The sequence below is a fragment of the Mizuhopecten yessoensis genome, unplaced genomic scaffold, assembly GCF_002113885.1.
Source record: "Mizuhopecten yessoensis strain PY_sf001 unplaced genomic scaffold, ASM211388v2 scaffold11059, whole genome shotgun sequence".
Taxonomy (NCBI): Eukaryota; Metazoa; Mollusca; class Bivalvia; order Pectinida; family Pectinidae; genus Mizuhopecten; species Mizuhopecten yessoensis.
In genome coordinates this window covers 671,922-688,616 of record NW_018408858.1, presented here as the reverse complement: position 1 = coordinate 688,616, position 16,695 = coordinate 671,922, and the positions used below count along the sequence as shown (strand labels likewise).

The window sequence follows — 16,695 nt, the reverse complement described above, 5'->3', positions numbered from 1 at the left end:
GGATGTGGATGGATGCCTTATGTAACGAATAATTAGAATATATTAATTTCTGAGATGAAAAAAACTCTTTCACATGTATGCATTTTCGGCGGTCGTTAAAATTCATCGTAGTAAAAATGACCATGTCAAGGTCAAGGCCATACTTTAAGACAAGAGTTACATCAATACCAGAGAATGGCAAAATGACAAAACTATATTGTTATTACGAGATTATGATGTCGCAATTTCGATTTCAATCGTAATTATGAGTTACCATTGTCGTAAAAATGACATAATCGGTTGTAATTATGACGTAAAACAATCACCTCACGTGACAAAAGCCGGCTCCATTTCAGTCGATGACTTTGGTTGGCATTTTGTCAGTTTTCACATGTCTGACTGGAGTCGCGTGTGCATGTGTTTCGCTCTATTTATTCTTTGTCGCTATTGCAACATACATTTATCAAATTCCAATTCTTCCAGTGTATTTCGTTTTTGATATCCATACATTCATCTTGTCTGGCACAAAGTGTATGTAAACGTATCGGGTAGCGCGTAGCTTTTGACGTCAACTTTCTTTACAACTATTTGACCTATAAAATAGGTATCTTATTAAAAACTGTAATATCAGACAAACAAGATAAAGAACCGGAACACACAAGGTAAATGTTAAAAAGACGTGTTCCCTGGCACAGTGCCATCGTCTACATCTGATATCGTCGCTGTGTCATCAAACATTTTGATGTACAGCCAAACCTGATATCAAGATATATTGTTGTGTGGACAAACCGTTTCTCTCAAGGTCACGTGTTTGTGTGGACAAACCGTTTCTCTCAAGGTCACGTGTTTGTGTGGACAAACCGTTTCACTTCAAGGTCACGTGTTTGTTTGGACAAACCGTTTCTCTCAAGGTCACGTGTTTGTGTGGACAAACCGTTTCTCTCAAGGTCACGTGTTTGTGTGGACAAACCGTTTCACTTCAAGGTCACGTGTTTGTGTGGACAAACCGTTTCTCTCAAGGTCACGTGTTTGTGTGGACAAACCGTTTCACTTCAAGGTCACGTGTTTGTGTGGACAAACCGTTTCTCTCAAGGTCACGTGTTTGTGTGGACAAACCGTTTCACTTCAAGGTCACGTGTTTGTGTGGACAAACCGTTTCTCTCAAGGTCACGTGTTTGTGTGGACAAACCGTTTCACTTCAAGGTCACGTGTTTGTGTGGACAAACCGTTTCTCTCAAGGTCACGGGTTTGTGTGGGCAAACCGTTTCTCTTAAGGTCACGTGTTTGTGTGGACAAACCGTTTCTCTTAAAGTCACGCGTTTGTGTGGACAAATTGTAATTCTTCAAGGTCACGTGTTTCTGTGAACAACCTGTTATTTTCAAGGGCACGTGCTTGTATAGTAAAATACGTGAAGTATCACTTCAAGGCCATTTTGTATGTTTTATGACAACCGTCGAAACGTTTTATCTAAAATGACTGATGGTAATTTTCAGTAATAAAACGTGAATAAATAGTGTAATAAACAGATATATTTAGCTAATTTTGTATAATTACAAGAAGGAATTTTGTATAATTACAAGAAGGAACTTTGTATAATTACAAGAAGGAATTTTGTAAAATTACAAGAGGGAACTTTGTAAAATTACAAGAGGGAATTTTGTATAATTACAAGAAGGAACTTTGTATAATTACAAGAAGGAATTTTGTATAATTACAAGAAGGAACTATGTATAATTACAAGAAGGAATTTTGTATAATTACAAGAGGGAATTTTGTATAATTACAAGAGGGAATTTTGTATAATTACAAGAAGGAATTTTGTATAAGTACAAGAAGGAATTTTGTAAATTACAAGAAGGAATTTTGTATAAGTACAAGAGGGAATTTTGTATAATTACAAGAAGGAACTTTGTATAATTACAAGAAGGAGTTTTGTATAAGTACAAGAAGGAGTTTTGAATTGATTGCAACATTATCTGTAATCATTCAGAAGTGTCCTAATTTTCCGTTAATCACAATAAAAAGGTGTCAAGCACGGAGAGTGTGAATGTCACAGAACTCTCATTATTAACAACGTGGATCTGATAAAAATGTCTTACTGTGTAAATCGATCAATTGTTTTGTGGTCTTGCTGATTTCATTGAGAAACAAATTGAATTTTTTGAGCTGTAAGGGCGATAAAATATCTATAAATGAACACAGAACAAAGACTAGAAAGAGAAAAAAGGACGACATTTTGTCCCGCAATCACCCAAGAAATCCATATTAATCTATAAACTGTCAAAGATAATTAATCTTTTACAGAAAACAGCCCTACGCCAATAAGAGAGATTGTGTACCTCTGTCCTTGTTAAAAGAAAGTGGAACAAATATTTTGTTAATTGTGTACTATAAGACGTCTTAAGTTCAAAGGATGTGGCGATATCAAATTTTAATCGGAGGTCGTCAACAAATAAAGTACTCGTTGAAACACCAGAAGTTAAACGTTAGCGATATATGCTTGCTGTCTTTAATACTTTGTAATTAACACAAGCTAAACTTATCGAAGAGTATAACAATATCGATATAGGTTGATATCTAATACATACTGTACGTCATAAATCATTCAGCGAGAATCCTCATTATACTGCCACATTTTGTCCAGACAGATTTTGGCGATATAAAGGGTTTGACGATAAATTGAAGGAAATATATAGAGGAATTCTTAACCCTTTCACCCTTATGTAACTTTAGTAGACTCTACCAAGCATTGATATGGATGAGTCCATTATGGTATACAGTGGTGAAAGGGTTCAGGAAATAAGAGAAAAGGAGACATTGAAATATGTTGGCGCTAAATAAGGTGGCAAATGAAACGAGGGGCATTACATCGAGGTTTTACTGTAGATAACATAAAACTCTAAGCTTTTTATCCATATTTGGTATAAGTTAAGAATTCGGTTTATGTTTTATCATACCTGTGAAGTCACGGTCTTAATCTAACTTATCTACCAGAGCAAAATATGTATAATTGATAACTGTTAGAAATAGCAATGTTTATGACAATGACTACGGAAATCGTTATGTTATCACGGAATTAGATTAGTTATCTAAGTCCGTGATGTTATGAAGTATTTCGTTTTAAATAATAGTAATAAAAAGAGAAAATGCGCTGCCGTGCGTGCTAGACATTGTTCTTTGATACATTGTCTGGTATTATAAACAGCATCGAATGAAAAATGATACAATAAAATAAACTTACTTGTTGTTCCCGTTGAGCGTCGAATCCCTGCTAAACAGGTTACGACCCGCTTTGACACAAGTTACTAGTGACTTGCGAACAGTTATTTATACTACTGTAACATCAGTGCTGATGGTGTCGACGAGCAACCCCAAAACACCTATCACAATAATGGCTATATATCTAGATTGAGGCTGTTAAGTATGACGTAACACGTCTACCTATCTGCAGGTTTGGATCCCTACACATTAGTCTCCTCGTCAGATCCTCTAAAACCTGTGAGGACAGCGAGAGTGAGGTTATAAAGGTGTCGCACCTGCTGAGAAACGATTACTTCCGATATATAGAATGTATCTATACATTACGTGTGAGCATGTCGCTAATAACATGTATCATTTACAAGAGACAAAGTGTCGGCTATTTTACGTGCAGTTTAGAGAGATATTTAAAAACTCATAAAAGAAAGAAGACAGGAAAGACCAGAACACCCTCAAAAACCATACAAATTCTGAAGGGTTTGTAATGTGGGCAGCATGTCAATAATGGTCTCTTCTGCGGACATTGAGGAAAACCTCCGATTATGAAAGGTCCCCACATTAGTCGCCTCTTGCGATCATGCAGTGGAATACAGCATGTCTATTCTTTTCCCAAAACTGCACGAGCCTAGGAGAATTATATCACAATGGGAAGATTAAACATACATATTTACTGGTGGGTGGGGTAGGGGTTCAGAGACATCAATCACAACGCCCCCTCCCCCCAAAACCTGCACCTGTGTGGTTTCGAGCATGCTACTTGAGCTAAACACATCACCTTTGTCAGTGACGTAGCTTATTAACATATGTCCTTATTACTTCTAGGTGGATACGGTGGACGTGGTGGATCAGTAGCTGGGTCTTTCCTAAGTAGTGCCACTCAATCCAAGACCTATGGCAGCACCTTCACTCCCACAGATGTTGGCAGTGGTGGTGGCGGATCTGGTGGAGGAAGTGGCGGTGGATACGTGAAGCTCGTCGCTAGTACGAAAATCGAGATGGACGGTCTTATCTCTGCCAATGGCGAAGACGCCAGCAGCACCAACAGTGGTGGCGGAAGTGGAGGAAGTATCCACATCACCACAGCATTCATCCAGGGCGTAGGGACAATCTGTGCCCGTGGGGGTGTCGGACTTGGGACCGGGGGCTCCGGAGGCGGCGGGCGTGTCGTGGTTCTCTCGGACAGTAGTGTCTTTTCTGGCTTTGTATTAGCGGACGGAGGTGCAGGAGGTGCGTTGTTTTGCAAACAATCTATAAAATTGTCAACATTTACAAATAGCAGCTAAGTTTGTAAAATCCTACACTTGCGGGAATGTATGTTTTTTTGTTTCTTTATCTTTTTATTTTTATTTTTTTATCTGAGTTGAAAGTATCAGTCATAGTGTCAAAACGTGTTCTTATTTCACTTCTCCTCGAATTGCAGCTTCCGACATTGCCAAGCTTAGTCTAAGCTCTTTGACGGCGACATCGTATTACTCCAGCTACTACGCGTCGTATGGGAACATCGACACCCACTCATCCAAGTCCTGGGTCGCCAGCTCCAACACTGTGGGGCAATACCTGGAGGTGACACTGACAAGCGCCAGTGTCGTCTACTCCATAGATACCAGAGGCGACTACGGTACCAACAAGTGGGTCACCAAATACAAGCTCCAGTACTACAATGACGCCCTCAGTTCCTGGGTAAGTTTGACGTCACTCGAGTGACATGATGTCGATCATGTTTGGGTAACAGTTAAAGTAGATAGCAATGGCAAATTGCTATTTAAGGTAAAGCATATCATCGTGACTTAGAATATCCTATCATTTTCCCACTATCATAAATAGCTGTTCAAGTAATTTTCAACATAAGTATTCCATATACAAGGCATATCTTTCGAAAGTCCGCGGTGGCCGAGTGGTTAAAGTGTCCTACCACCTATGATCATTAGCTGGGTCGTAGGTTCGAAGCCTACGCGAAGTTACCAGTTTTCTTTTCGCAGGTCGATGGTTTTTCTCTGGGTACTCCGGTTTTCCTACACTACCAAAACTTGGCTAGTCCTTTAATGACCATAGCTGTTATTAGGACGTGAATCACAAACAAATCAAACCAACATATTACAGATTTGTAGCTGTTTAAGTGATTTTGAGTATTTGAAAGCAAAGATAATTTGAAGAAAAAATATATATAATACAAATGGATTCGAACTTGTACACTATCGACCCTACACTATAGCAAAGCTACAGCGTCAAACTGAGAGATGAATATCTTTACAAGGGGAGGTAACTCCAATCAGAGAAAATTAAAGTGTCGAAAACTCTTCTTAGCTGGACGATATATTACTGATGCGGTGGTATTATTTACCGTAAGAATTAAAATGCGAACAAACCCTCATCACAAACGAGGCATACTCGACTCCTTTCTTCGCGCTCAACGTCATAAATTCTATTTCAACCTTCCGAGTGTTTTCTTTTCAAGATCAGTTTAGCGAGTGCTATTCATAATAATGTAAAAGCATGATACTTGGGTTATCTTAGTACCATAAGAGACTGGGCAGTCAAGGTAACAGTTTGCTATCGGGCTACTCTGGTAAGTTGACACTTAGTCCATCCAATCCGTGCAAACACAAAACAAAAACAAATTGACAAAGACATTTATTTTTGTTATTGTCATGGTTACAGAAAGAGATGTCCTATCCATACCAAGGAATCACCGGTAACACTAACAGGAACTCAATCGTCTCCCAGACGCTGACAGTACCTATCGTAACCTCTAAGCTGAGATTCTACCCGCAGACTTGGTACCTTGGTATCGGAATGGCCGTGCGCATATACGGTCACAAAGCAGGTACTAAACAGATTTAAATGAATTAATGGACCTTAACGATGCTATCAAAATTTAAACAATACTGAATATAATTAATCATATTGGACATACCATGTATTAAATCTTGACACACCTTGTACCTTGTATTTTGCTAGCTGCGGGAACCGTAGCTTCTAGGCCCGATCTTTTTTCTTTTTCTTTTTCTTGTTATCGGATGGTCCGATAACAACAAAAAAAAAAAAAAAAAAAAAACCGATTACNGTGTTTTGCATTCGAGTCTTATCTCCACTAAAATCTATGTCTTGGAAACGTTTCAAATTGTTTTACAAACATGACTGTGACCTAGATTGATGTGATGAGACTGGAAAATGTCAACACGACCAAGTTTAGGCTACTTACGACTATTTATGCTTGATAATATATATATATATTTATTGGCCCTTATTAAGCACATAATTATTCACAAAGACGTGTCCTAATTGGATTCAATTGTACTGTTGTACTTGCAGGCAAGTAGATCAGCGTAACAAGAGTCATTTCTCTACATGTACAGTAACTGTTCAAATAACAAATGGGGTCCAACAGCTACTGTAGGCTACAGACTACAGTAACGTCAGGCTACCACAATTTTGGTACACTACCCGAATTTGGTTCACGGTCAGAAAATGGTTCGAATAGTACTTAAAATTTAATTTGAGCATTTTCCTCTGCCAGTGTAACCAGAGAGATATTTATCAGCATTTCCACCGAATAGTTTTGTTTTCATGAAAATTTTAAGAGTACATGTACAGTACACGTTGATTTCAAAGTGAATAGGGCTATATCAGAAAACCACTAAAAACGACGTATGTCAACGAAGTTTCGGAGGATTTGAAGGGGTTAATTATAAGCGCATGTTTAAATGTTGATTTCTGGTTTTTCATAACCGGAAAATATTGAAAGTGTATACAATTGTAGTTCAGTATGGTATTTATAAAAGCAATACATTTTGTTGCGATCGGCACAACAATTAATAGAAATAAAAACAAGTTTCAAAGCCTGTGATATGATAAACCAATTTAGGAACTAATCATGGCCGAAAAACGGACAAAATCTCATTGCGAGTTTAGCGATCTATTTTCAGAAAAAAATCACTTAGAATCAAAACTTTTTCTGAAAATGAACCACCATGGGTAGCTAGTCTTTGTCAAGAATCAAGAAACATTCCAGGTACATGATCTGAATTTTTAAACATCACTGAAAAACTGTCAAAACTGTACCAATTGTGGTAGTGTGACGTTACCGATACTGTAGGCTGTTTCTACCAAATAGTGAAGTCATATTTGGTTTGAAATAGCTAGAAATGCAGAAACTTGACTCAAATTGACAAAATTTGTTTTAGACGTGTCTGGTCAGCTGTAGTATTTCGCCCTGGCTCATGCCAGTGTAGGCAATTTGTTGTAGGTTGGTTCATCATCTGATATTCCCCCTCAAAGTGTAGAAAGTAAGAAGCAGTTTGGTAATACAGGGTCTTATATAAAGGACAATATTTAATGCAATCATTGACCATTGGTGAAAGTTTTTTTTGTAGTTTGTCACTTATTCCACCCAAATGGGTGAAAATATTACCATAGTGCAACAATGTTAAGCTATCACAATTATTATATAACTATTTTGTGGCAATATATATATAGCATTTGGAGTAAAATGGTTTTGGGTTGAAAAAGAAATTAGCAATATCATCATGATTGTCAAACTTGGGGTAAACCCCAAACAAATAGCAACCAAAATGTTGGCAAATTGAGAAATAACTGTATTGAGATTGTGACGGTGTTAACATATATGTGACAAATTAATGTTTTACCTAAAAAACACACTGTACACTAGCTCTCAGAACAGACTGACCTTGACAAAAAGCATGCACGCGCAAAACACTCGGTCTGAGAGGAGGTGACATTATAATCGGTCATCTGACTATAGATGTAGAAAACCAGTAATATTTATTTTTAATTCGTGGCAATTCGACCACCACCCACAATAATCCATGCATGATGTCACTGTCAGCCTGCCCACAGTTACCTATACAGTGTATCTGTGATCAATAAACATGACTGACATGTATACTACCCTATATTATACCACCTTAACAAAAGCAACATTAATGATAAAAACATGCATATAAAGCATTTAGTTTTGGTGTATAAACCAGTAAAAGTCAGGAAATTATTGATTTTTAATCTGATTATATTTCAATTTTTTTGTGAAAGTGTAATGATAATATAAATGAAATTAAATACCATGTTTTTGTTGCAGTTGTCATGTTAACTTATCAAGTTTCAAAACTGATGAATTTTGTAAGAATTGTAATTTAATATTTTATTAGTATTGTTTTTTTCTGATTGAAAGTTGTGTTATATATGTACTGGTTAGAAATGTAATAAATTTAGTCATCAGCCCATTTATACTATATAAAGGGAAGCAAGTATAGATGCATGTATGCATATATATATAAACCATAAGAAGCTAACTCAACTGTTATCTTGTTTCAGATTATAATTTGCCCCCAGAGTTCTGTACAAGCAACACCAACGGTAAGAAAACAATGATCAAATCAAGAAATAAATCAATGCCACGTCAGCCAGACAAAATAACTTCGCTAACAATAAATAATTAATATGCACATTGATTCTTGAGTCAAGCTGCTGTGCTCGGTCAGTCGATAATCAACCGATTGTAACTTGGAAAACATTTTATTGATACATTGAAATGACAAAGCTATCTTTGGTATTTTCTGACTTATTACTGAATGCTTTTTGTTAAAGGACCTCACATCTATATGTACAGAATTGGTTATCCTTACGACACGACACTAGTTGGTGTAGTCGGTGTTTACATATCCCCAGCTGTTCTACATTTGTAAATGATAACATGTCTATCTCGAGTCTGTGTAGTAGGAAGTATTTCTGCCATGTCATGGCATCTTCCCTTCTTTTATCAAGAACTGAAAAAAATTCTTTAGAACTACAATGCTAAGGGTTATAATACCTGATATATATCTTTTAGTTTAAATATATTTCATCACATAAATTTCAATGAGGGTGGGCAAAAGTTTACAACAGTTATCATGTAGCCTGCTTGTGTTCAGTGTTATCATTTGTTCAAATAAACACCTTCACATATATTCAAGGTCACTTTCAAATAGCATCTTCTGATGTTCCATGATACTAAGGTAAAAGACATTGGGTCTGTAGCTTGCTAAGATAAAGGGCTATTAAATTTGGTGAAATTAATGGCTCTGCTTATATTCAAGGTCAAACTTCAATTGTGTTAAACTTTTCATATACAGTATGACTTCCAAATAAATGACCTTTACGTTCCTTCACAGTCACAGAGGTCAAATTTGTTTCAAATTTGTTAACTGCTGTAATGTGTAGAGTAATCAGCCTTTAACTTCCTGGAGTGAAGGGACTGTTCAATAAACCTAGATTCAAGGTCACAGGGGTCAAATCTGTTGAAAACTTCAAATAACTTCTTAATATGTAGAACTACAAGGTCTGAGATCATAGTTGGGCTTGGGCATCCCATGGTAAAAGTCTGTCTAAATAGATCACCTGGATCCAGATTTGAGGTCATGGTGGTAAAAAGTGTTGAAAATTAGAACGAATTTTCCTGACCAAGCATTACTATTGTAAGTGTTTGGGTCAATAAAAAAGATTGAGATAGCCACCATAATTTCAGGTTAAGGTTAGTGGAAACATTGGCATTTTCTTGTTTACCTTGGATAGAAACAGGTGAGTGATACAGGCCCACAGACCTCATCTTAAAATGTTCTGAATCATGCTCTGTAAAAATATCTGTGTATTCACATCGTGTTTAAATTTGACTTCAGTATTTAAATTATTTGTGTAACAGCTGGTGCAGGGGGGCCTGGCACTGTGTTTGTGGGACAGCCGGGCACTGGGATTGCTAAACTGACCATAGACAACAGGGGTAAGAACCCTATGGTCAAGATGGATGCAGACTGTTTGGAGTTTGACGCAGGGACATCAGGTGAGATAAAGTCAGATTCAGTCTTGTTTGATATATTTATCATGGGTAGTTATCTAGACTTTGACCAATGCAAACTTATTTCTCTTTCTTAAATGAAGAAGGAAGGGAAGCAACTCCTGAAGCCTGGATTCTATGAAATGTATTCGTTTTAGTTATAATATTTTCTCTTGTGTCAATGTTAATGAATTTTGCTGTAAAAGTGAGAGATTATAATTATCTCAAAATATTCATACATGTCTTTCTCCCATAATTACCCTAGCAGGGTTGCCAACTCTCACGGTGTGAGACAAAATCTCACGCATTCGTCACGACGCTGAGACGACCTTACTCACGCATAATCATGTCTCACGCCACATGAGCCATAAATATCACGCATTCAAAAATATTCTCCCTCTATCCCGTGCGAAGCCATAAATCGGCAATTTTTAGCTTGGGTCATACAAAGGGGAATAACTCTTATTGCAAAACGTTACGCAGCGACGCCGTTAAAAGTCTCACACATTGTAAAACCCAGTGGAGGGAGATCTCCCACACTGAATTCCTAAGAGGTTGGCAACCCTGCTATAACTTCTAATTGAACAGACGATCGACGAAATGATAATTTTAACTGGCCAACTTTTGTAAAATTACATACGAGATATATAAGAAAAAGGTGATTTGAGGAGGCCAAATAAGGAACTGAACCGGTCATTTTGGCCTGCTATCTGTTTTTATTGAAAACCCTGCACAGATGTTAAGATTTTGTTATTTCATTGTCAAAGTGACAATATTTATCTTTGTAATACATGTGTGAACATTTAGAAAGCAATTTTTCGGGTTGGATGGATCATTGATTCCTTCATACAATTGTTTATAAGATTCATTGATTCTCTCACAATGATTAAAAAAACAATACTCAGATCAGATGAATTCCACTGGATGTTATTTTTCCTAATGTCATATTGTACTATATTTTGAATTTAAATGCAAATTCTACTGAAGTGATTTCACTCAAATGTAATGGAAATGACCAGTGTATGATACCTGACCAATGTTTGGTATTTTGGAGCAGATTTGATATCCAATTTGATCACCATTGGCAGCCATCTTGAAAATCTGTTTTGAACTAATACTCCAATTTTGCAGAACAGAATAAGATGAAACCTGGTTGGAATGATAAGGGCATTGTCCTGACCTATTTGTTAAAATTCAATATGACCACCATCTTTTTAAAAATGAGAATCAAGTTCTAATGAACTAATTTTACTGAAACTTGGTAGAACGGATCAGTACATGGTTCTGAAAAAATACCAGTACAATCATTTCATTACAATCATCTGTTTATCTTTGTTGCCATATAAGGGTCCCTGAACCACTAGAAAACACTAATCACAGGAACCTATTTTTTTCAGCATAACTATCTCTTAAATAAATCATTGGTGAAAAGAAAACCATACCTTGCAGGACTTTTATCAAAAAATAATAAATGAAACAATAAATATAAGTTAAACCAGTGTTCTGAATGTAAAACTGAGGCGGAGATTTGAACCTTGGACTTCAGATTGTAATACTATTGCTCTAAGCAATTAAGCTACCGGGTCAATGGAAGTGCCATCAGTTCTTAAATGACCATAGCTGTTGATAGGACGTTAAACAATACTAAACCAAAAGTTTTAGCGAAAACCAAATTAAGGGGAGATAACTGCATTAAGAAAAATCTGTGCAGTGGGACAGGAATTCCTAAATATGCCACACACACAAAATTGTGTGAAGTTCAAGTTTTTTTTTGCCTCTATGTTGTTGTTTCGCCTCTTTCATTTCTCATAATGTAAGGATAGGCAAACATTTTCATTTTGCAAAACATTTTTCAATGAGTACTAAGAATCATGAATATTTTCGAGAAAAAGTGTTTTAAGATTTTACTTGGTAACCAAAAGTAGCTGAAGGTAGGAACTTAAAATTAGGATAGGTAGAAAAATGACAATCCAGATTGTTTGGATTTACCAATAATTGTGTTGATTTGCCTACTAGGTGCTGCTGCTTGGGTCACTGACACAAGTGTGGACCTGGATGAGATTGTTTTAACCAATGGCGGTCACCTCGTGCTGGACACAGATTTGACCGTCGAGATCAGTGGGGATGACTACGGTGTGGTCCATTTGAACGACACTAGAACCCTGACACTTGCAGCGGCTGTGACTGCCAATATGTACATTTCAACCGGAGCTACGCTCAGACTGCCGTCTGGAAGTTCTGTGGACATTCCAAAGTGGGTTTTTGTTAAGGGTACATTGCTATATGACGCATTAGCAGAAATTACAATTAGTGGTAACTTCTCTTTGGAGAGCCAGGATATTGATGTGGGTTTACTCAAAATCGACACAGACGCATCAATGGTCGTGATTGGCAACAACACCTTTAAAGTTTCCACACCCAAATTCCAGTCGTATGGTAACTTCACTGCTGGAATAGTGAACATGACAGGTTTGGAAGAGTTCTACGTAGGGACGGCAGGAAATGCAACATTTGAACCAATGACTAATGATATGTACATGGGTAAAAAAATACAAGTACTTGGTGAGCTGAATTTGCTGAAGCCAGTCTCTATAACACAAGTTTGTGAAGAGTTTACCGTCAGTGGTGGAAAGATTACATGGCCCAATGGAACTACCATTATATTGGAATGTGACGTCGTCACAATCAATGGAGAATTTGATGCAGGTAGTGTTAATTTTAGAAATGGAATTGGATCACTGGAAGTTGGACCTACAGGGAAATTTTACCTCGAATCCTACGGACCAGTTTTAACAAATGCTTTAGAAGTTGCAGGTGAAATGTTTGTGAGCAACGTTGTAGAATTTAAATCTTTCAACAGAACAGATGAGAGAATTGAACTTGTGATTATACAGCCCACCGGAAACCTCAAACTGAACATGGACTCGCTCCCGAAGATCGTCGGCGGAGCTCCGGTAAGGCTGTGACCTAAATTTACATAACAAGGGTGTCAACACAGATAAATGATGAATGGGGCACCTTTATTTAAGCACATTTTTTCCTTGAACAACATATATATCTCTTAATATGACAACTCTCTTTATCCAACTTCCATGTTGACTTCCTCTTAAATCAATTGGTAAATAACTCATAAAATATGCATTTGTTTTGAAGAATGTGCCGTGGCAGCTTCATTCCCATTCAATACACTAATGTTACACTTGTTGGGGGTGGACGCTAAGTTTTCTAACTATCTAATATCTAAACAACCAGGCCATTTTTTGGAAATTGTAAAATTCAGAATGATATAAGAGAATGTCCAGTAAGAAATCAAGTTCTATTTTTAAAATCCCCAGCAGCACCCTCAGCTAATGTAATGTCAAGTATAAACAACTGATCTTGGTAAATATGTCACAAAAACCTTAAATACAAATTGTTTAATCTATTGGAGATGGATGATCAGCTCTACACTTAATGTAATAAAGTTGAAATGCATTTTATGTAGCTCAAATGGCTAGCACAAAAGGTTGGAGGATGTTTTGTGATGAAGCATATTAAAGTAGTTTAGAGCTTCCTTGGGTTAATCAAAATCAAAATTAAAACGCTTTCTACAGGGCTTTGTTCTATTCACTTGGTATTACTGTTAAGATCATATGTTCACAGGGCTCTTAAAAAATATATGCTATAAATAAAAAACCAGCATCCTAAAATATGCTTTGAGTACGAAGTAGTTTACTGTTAAATATGGAAGCTTAGTCTAAAATTTATTAAATTATTTAATATAAACCCCAGAGATTTTATTTTTTTGCCTTTCTGACAGATTAGGGTTTGAATTGTCAGCAGTGTTGCATGAAATTTTACCCCTACAAATTTGCTTAGGGAACAAAAACTGCAAAAGATTCCCCCTTCAAAATGAAGCTCAATCACCATGCAGAAATAAAAAAGGTACATGTAGTATGTTTTGTGTAAAATATTTCGATAAAAGGGATTATTTTTTCTGATTCAATTTTCTTTTTTGTTACTTTTAGGTCAGTACCAACAACAGCCTTCTGAGAGCCCGGTACCTGTATGTGAATGGCAGTATGAACGGTGACATTCTAGACATGTCACCTGGTATTGACACCTTGTGGGTTGGGTCTGCGGGGAATATGGAATTCACACCATATATTAATGATCTGTTGCTGTCGGATGCTTTTATCGACGGATCCTTTACTGCTAAAACACCAATAGTCATAAGGGGAATAACTGTCTCAAATGCCCATGAACTTTATGTCGGAGAATCTGGTGTGTTTACTCTTGATTCTACAGTTCAGTCTACGAAATCGTGGACGGGCCCTTCCACGTTAGCTTTCACTAACCTGTATGTGAGCGGTAAGCTATATGCTGGCCAAATGAGGACACATGTGGACTCGGTGACTAATGGATGGGACTATTTATTAGTCGGAACTGCAGGTGATGTAAAATTTACATCTGATATTGGATCGGATTTTATTTGTAATACAGTTGAAGACAATGGCATTATAGACGTCTACAATACCATTCAAATGCAGGGCAAGACATCCATGTCCTTAAACCTGGTCGTCGGAAATAATGCCAGATTTAAACTAGATGCTGATTCATCGCATCCCAACGGTCCATTCAATGGTGTGTCCAACATCTCGGCCAACATGTTTAGGACGAAGACGGGCAGTAACACTTACCTTGGTGACACCAACATACACACAGTATCACTAGAGCTCGACGGTACACTGTACTGTATGCCCACCGCCTCTGTAGATGTGACCTACCTGACTGTACAATCCAACGGCCACGGCTTCTTCCCAACCGATGTTGTGTTTAACGGAAATACCATGGACATACAAAGTGGAGGCACATTGGAGGTCGACTATAAACTGGAACCAGATGACCCACTCGAGGGAAACCCTAACAGTAACATCAACTACCAGTCCGTAACTGTTGATGGAACACTACAGGCAGGGTCCCTCAAGATGTCCAGTACTTATATGACGGTGTCTGGAACTGTGGATGTGTCCGAAGGTGGCTACAAGTCTGAACAGGGACCAGGTAAAAATCATGGATGTAGGAATACTAAAAATAATTTATATTTCATGTTTAGCCGACTGGACCTTACATACTTTATGAAAAACATATTTACGTCTGTGAAGACAAAGTAAATAATTTTTCATTTCACAAACTCAGATCTATATTTAAGATTTTCAAATTTAAAATTATATACATATAAGTACTATTGGATATCCTTATTGCTGATTTTGATGTTTCTATGAATGGACAAAGCATTGGTATTTCAAATTAAGCAATGTAACATTTAAATATATTTCAAAATGTATTTAGTATAAGGTAAAAGATATCGTATAATTCACTGGTTATGAACATTCATTGTTCCCTTGATTATCAAAAAACAGTGGGTTTTTTTCTGCCTAAATGTATTTGGGGCCAAAAGTTGACACTTTTTCCAAAGATTTTTGATTTTGATTTTTTTTTGTCTACAAAAAAATATTTGACAGACATATTGTTAGCCATTGTTGCTCCTGTTTGACAGACATATTGCTCATGGTTGTAGGTGCTGGACAATCCTCCTCCAGTAGAGGGAGTGGAGGAAGCTATGGTGCCAGGGGAGGTAAATCTACACATGCTTCTGCCTCGGATTCCTACGGCACGATCTATACTACAGGTACCTGGGGAAGTGGTGGCGGAGACTCCAGTAGCTACAAGGGAGGGCGTGGTGGAGGAAGAATTTTAATCAAAGTGACCCAGACTTTCACCATGAATGCGACGGGTTCGATGAGCTCCAACGGTGGTGATCGTACGGTAAGACTTGATCTGTGATCGTACGGTAAAACGTGTTCTATGTAAATATCACAATCATTAGATTTTACTGATGACTAAAGCAGACACAAGGGCTATACACAGTGTGTCTATAGGATTTAGTTAATCTATTTTTTTATTAAGGTAAAACATTTTTTTTGGTAATTTTAGAGCCCTTCACCTGATCTGGTTGATAGTTGTTTACTTGTTACCAGGGCAACTTTACTGATGTACACATTTGATGATTTTGAACTAGTTTTCTGGTTTTTTTTTATGTCTAATTGTTGTCAAGGTAATGTTTCTGAATGCAAGCTTAAAAATATTTTATTTTTCAAAATGACTAAATTATTTTACAAAATGTATGAAGAAGGGATTTTGAACCCAGGACAAAGTAAAAGGCGGATGTAAATATTTGTACGTGTTTATAGGGTAACTACGGTGGTGGTGGCAGTGGAGGGTCTATCTCCATCACCTGTAAGACACTGGACATGCTTGGACAAATGACTGTCAATGGAGGTGCTGGCCACACGAGTGGCAGTGGAGGTGGTGCCGGTGGCAGGGTTTACGTTAAGTTTGAGACAGGAACATACACCAGTGGTCTGGTCACAGCTAAAGGTAATCTTTGTCCATCTCTCAATAATAAGGAGATTCTGCTCTGAAGATTGTAAAATCTTTGTAAGGATCTAATCTTCGCTATTTTTGTGCTTTCCATTGACCACAAAAACTTAATTCCTGGAAAGTTAATGTTAAAACATTATGCAGTAAATACTGTATGGTAAAAACCTATCAATTTTGAAATATGCAAACAATCAGACTCTCCAAAAAT

The 16,695-nt window shown here is 37.2% G+C and overlaps 1 protein-coding gene across 1 annotated transcript in view; it reads left to right on the top strand.

Moving 5' to 3' along the window:
- The window catches only part of LOC110465164, a 161,151-nt gene that overhangs the window by 17,998 nt on the left and 126,458 nt on the right, over positions 1-16,695 (top strand). Inside the window, exons 2-10 of the mRNA XM_021520809.1 lie at positions 4,061-4,465; positions 4,659-4,918; positions 5,897-6,062; positions 8,570-8,611; positions 9,933-10,070; positions 12,081-13,018; positions 14,072-15,107; positions 15,625-15,872; positions 16,298-16,484. Of these exons, the coding sequence (XP_021376484.1) occupies positions 4,061-4,465; positions 4,659-4,918; positions 5,897-6,062; positions 8,570-8,611; positions 9,933-10,070; positions 12,081-13,018; positions 14,072-15,107; positions 15,625-15,872; positions 16,298-16,484 (3,420 nt within the window). The remainder of the gene's footprint in view (positions 1-4,060; positions 4,466-4,658; positions 4,919-5,896; positions 6,063-8,569; positions 8,612-9,932; positions 10,071-12,080; positions 13,019-14,071; positions 15,108-15,624; positions 15,873-16,297; positions 16,485-16,695) is intronic.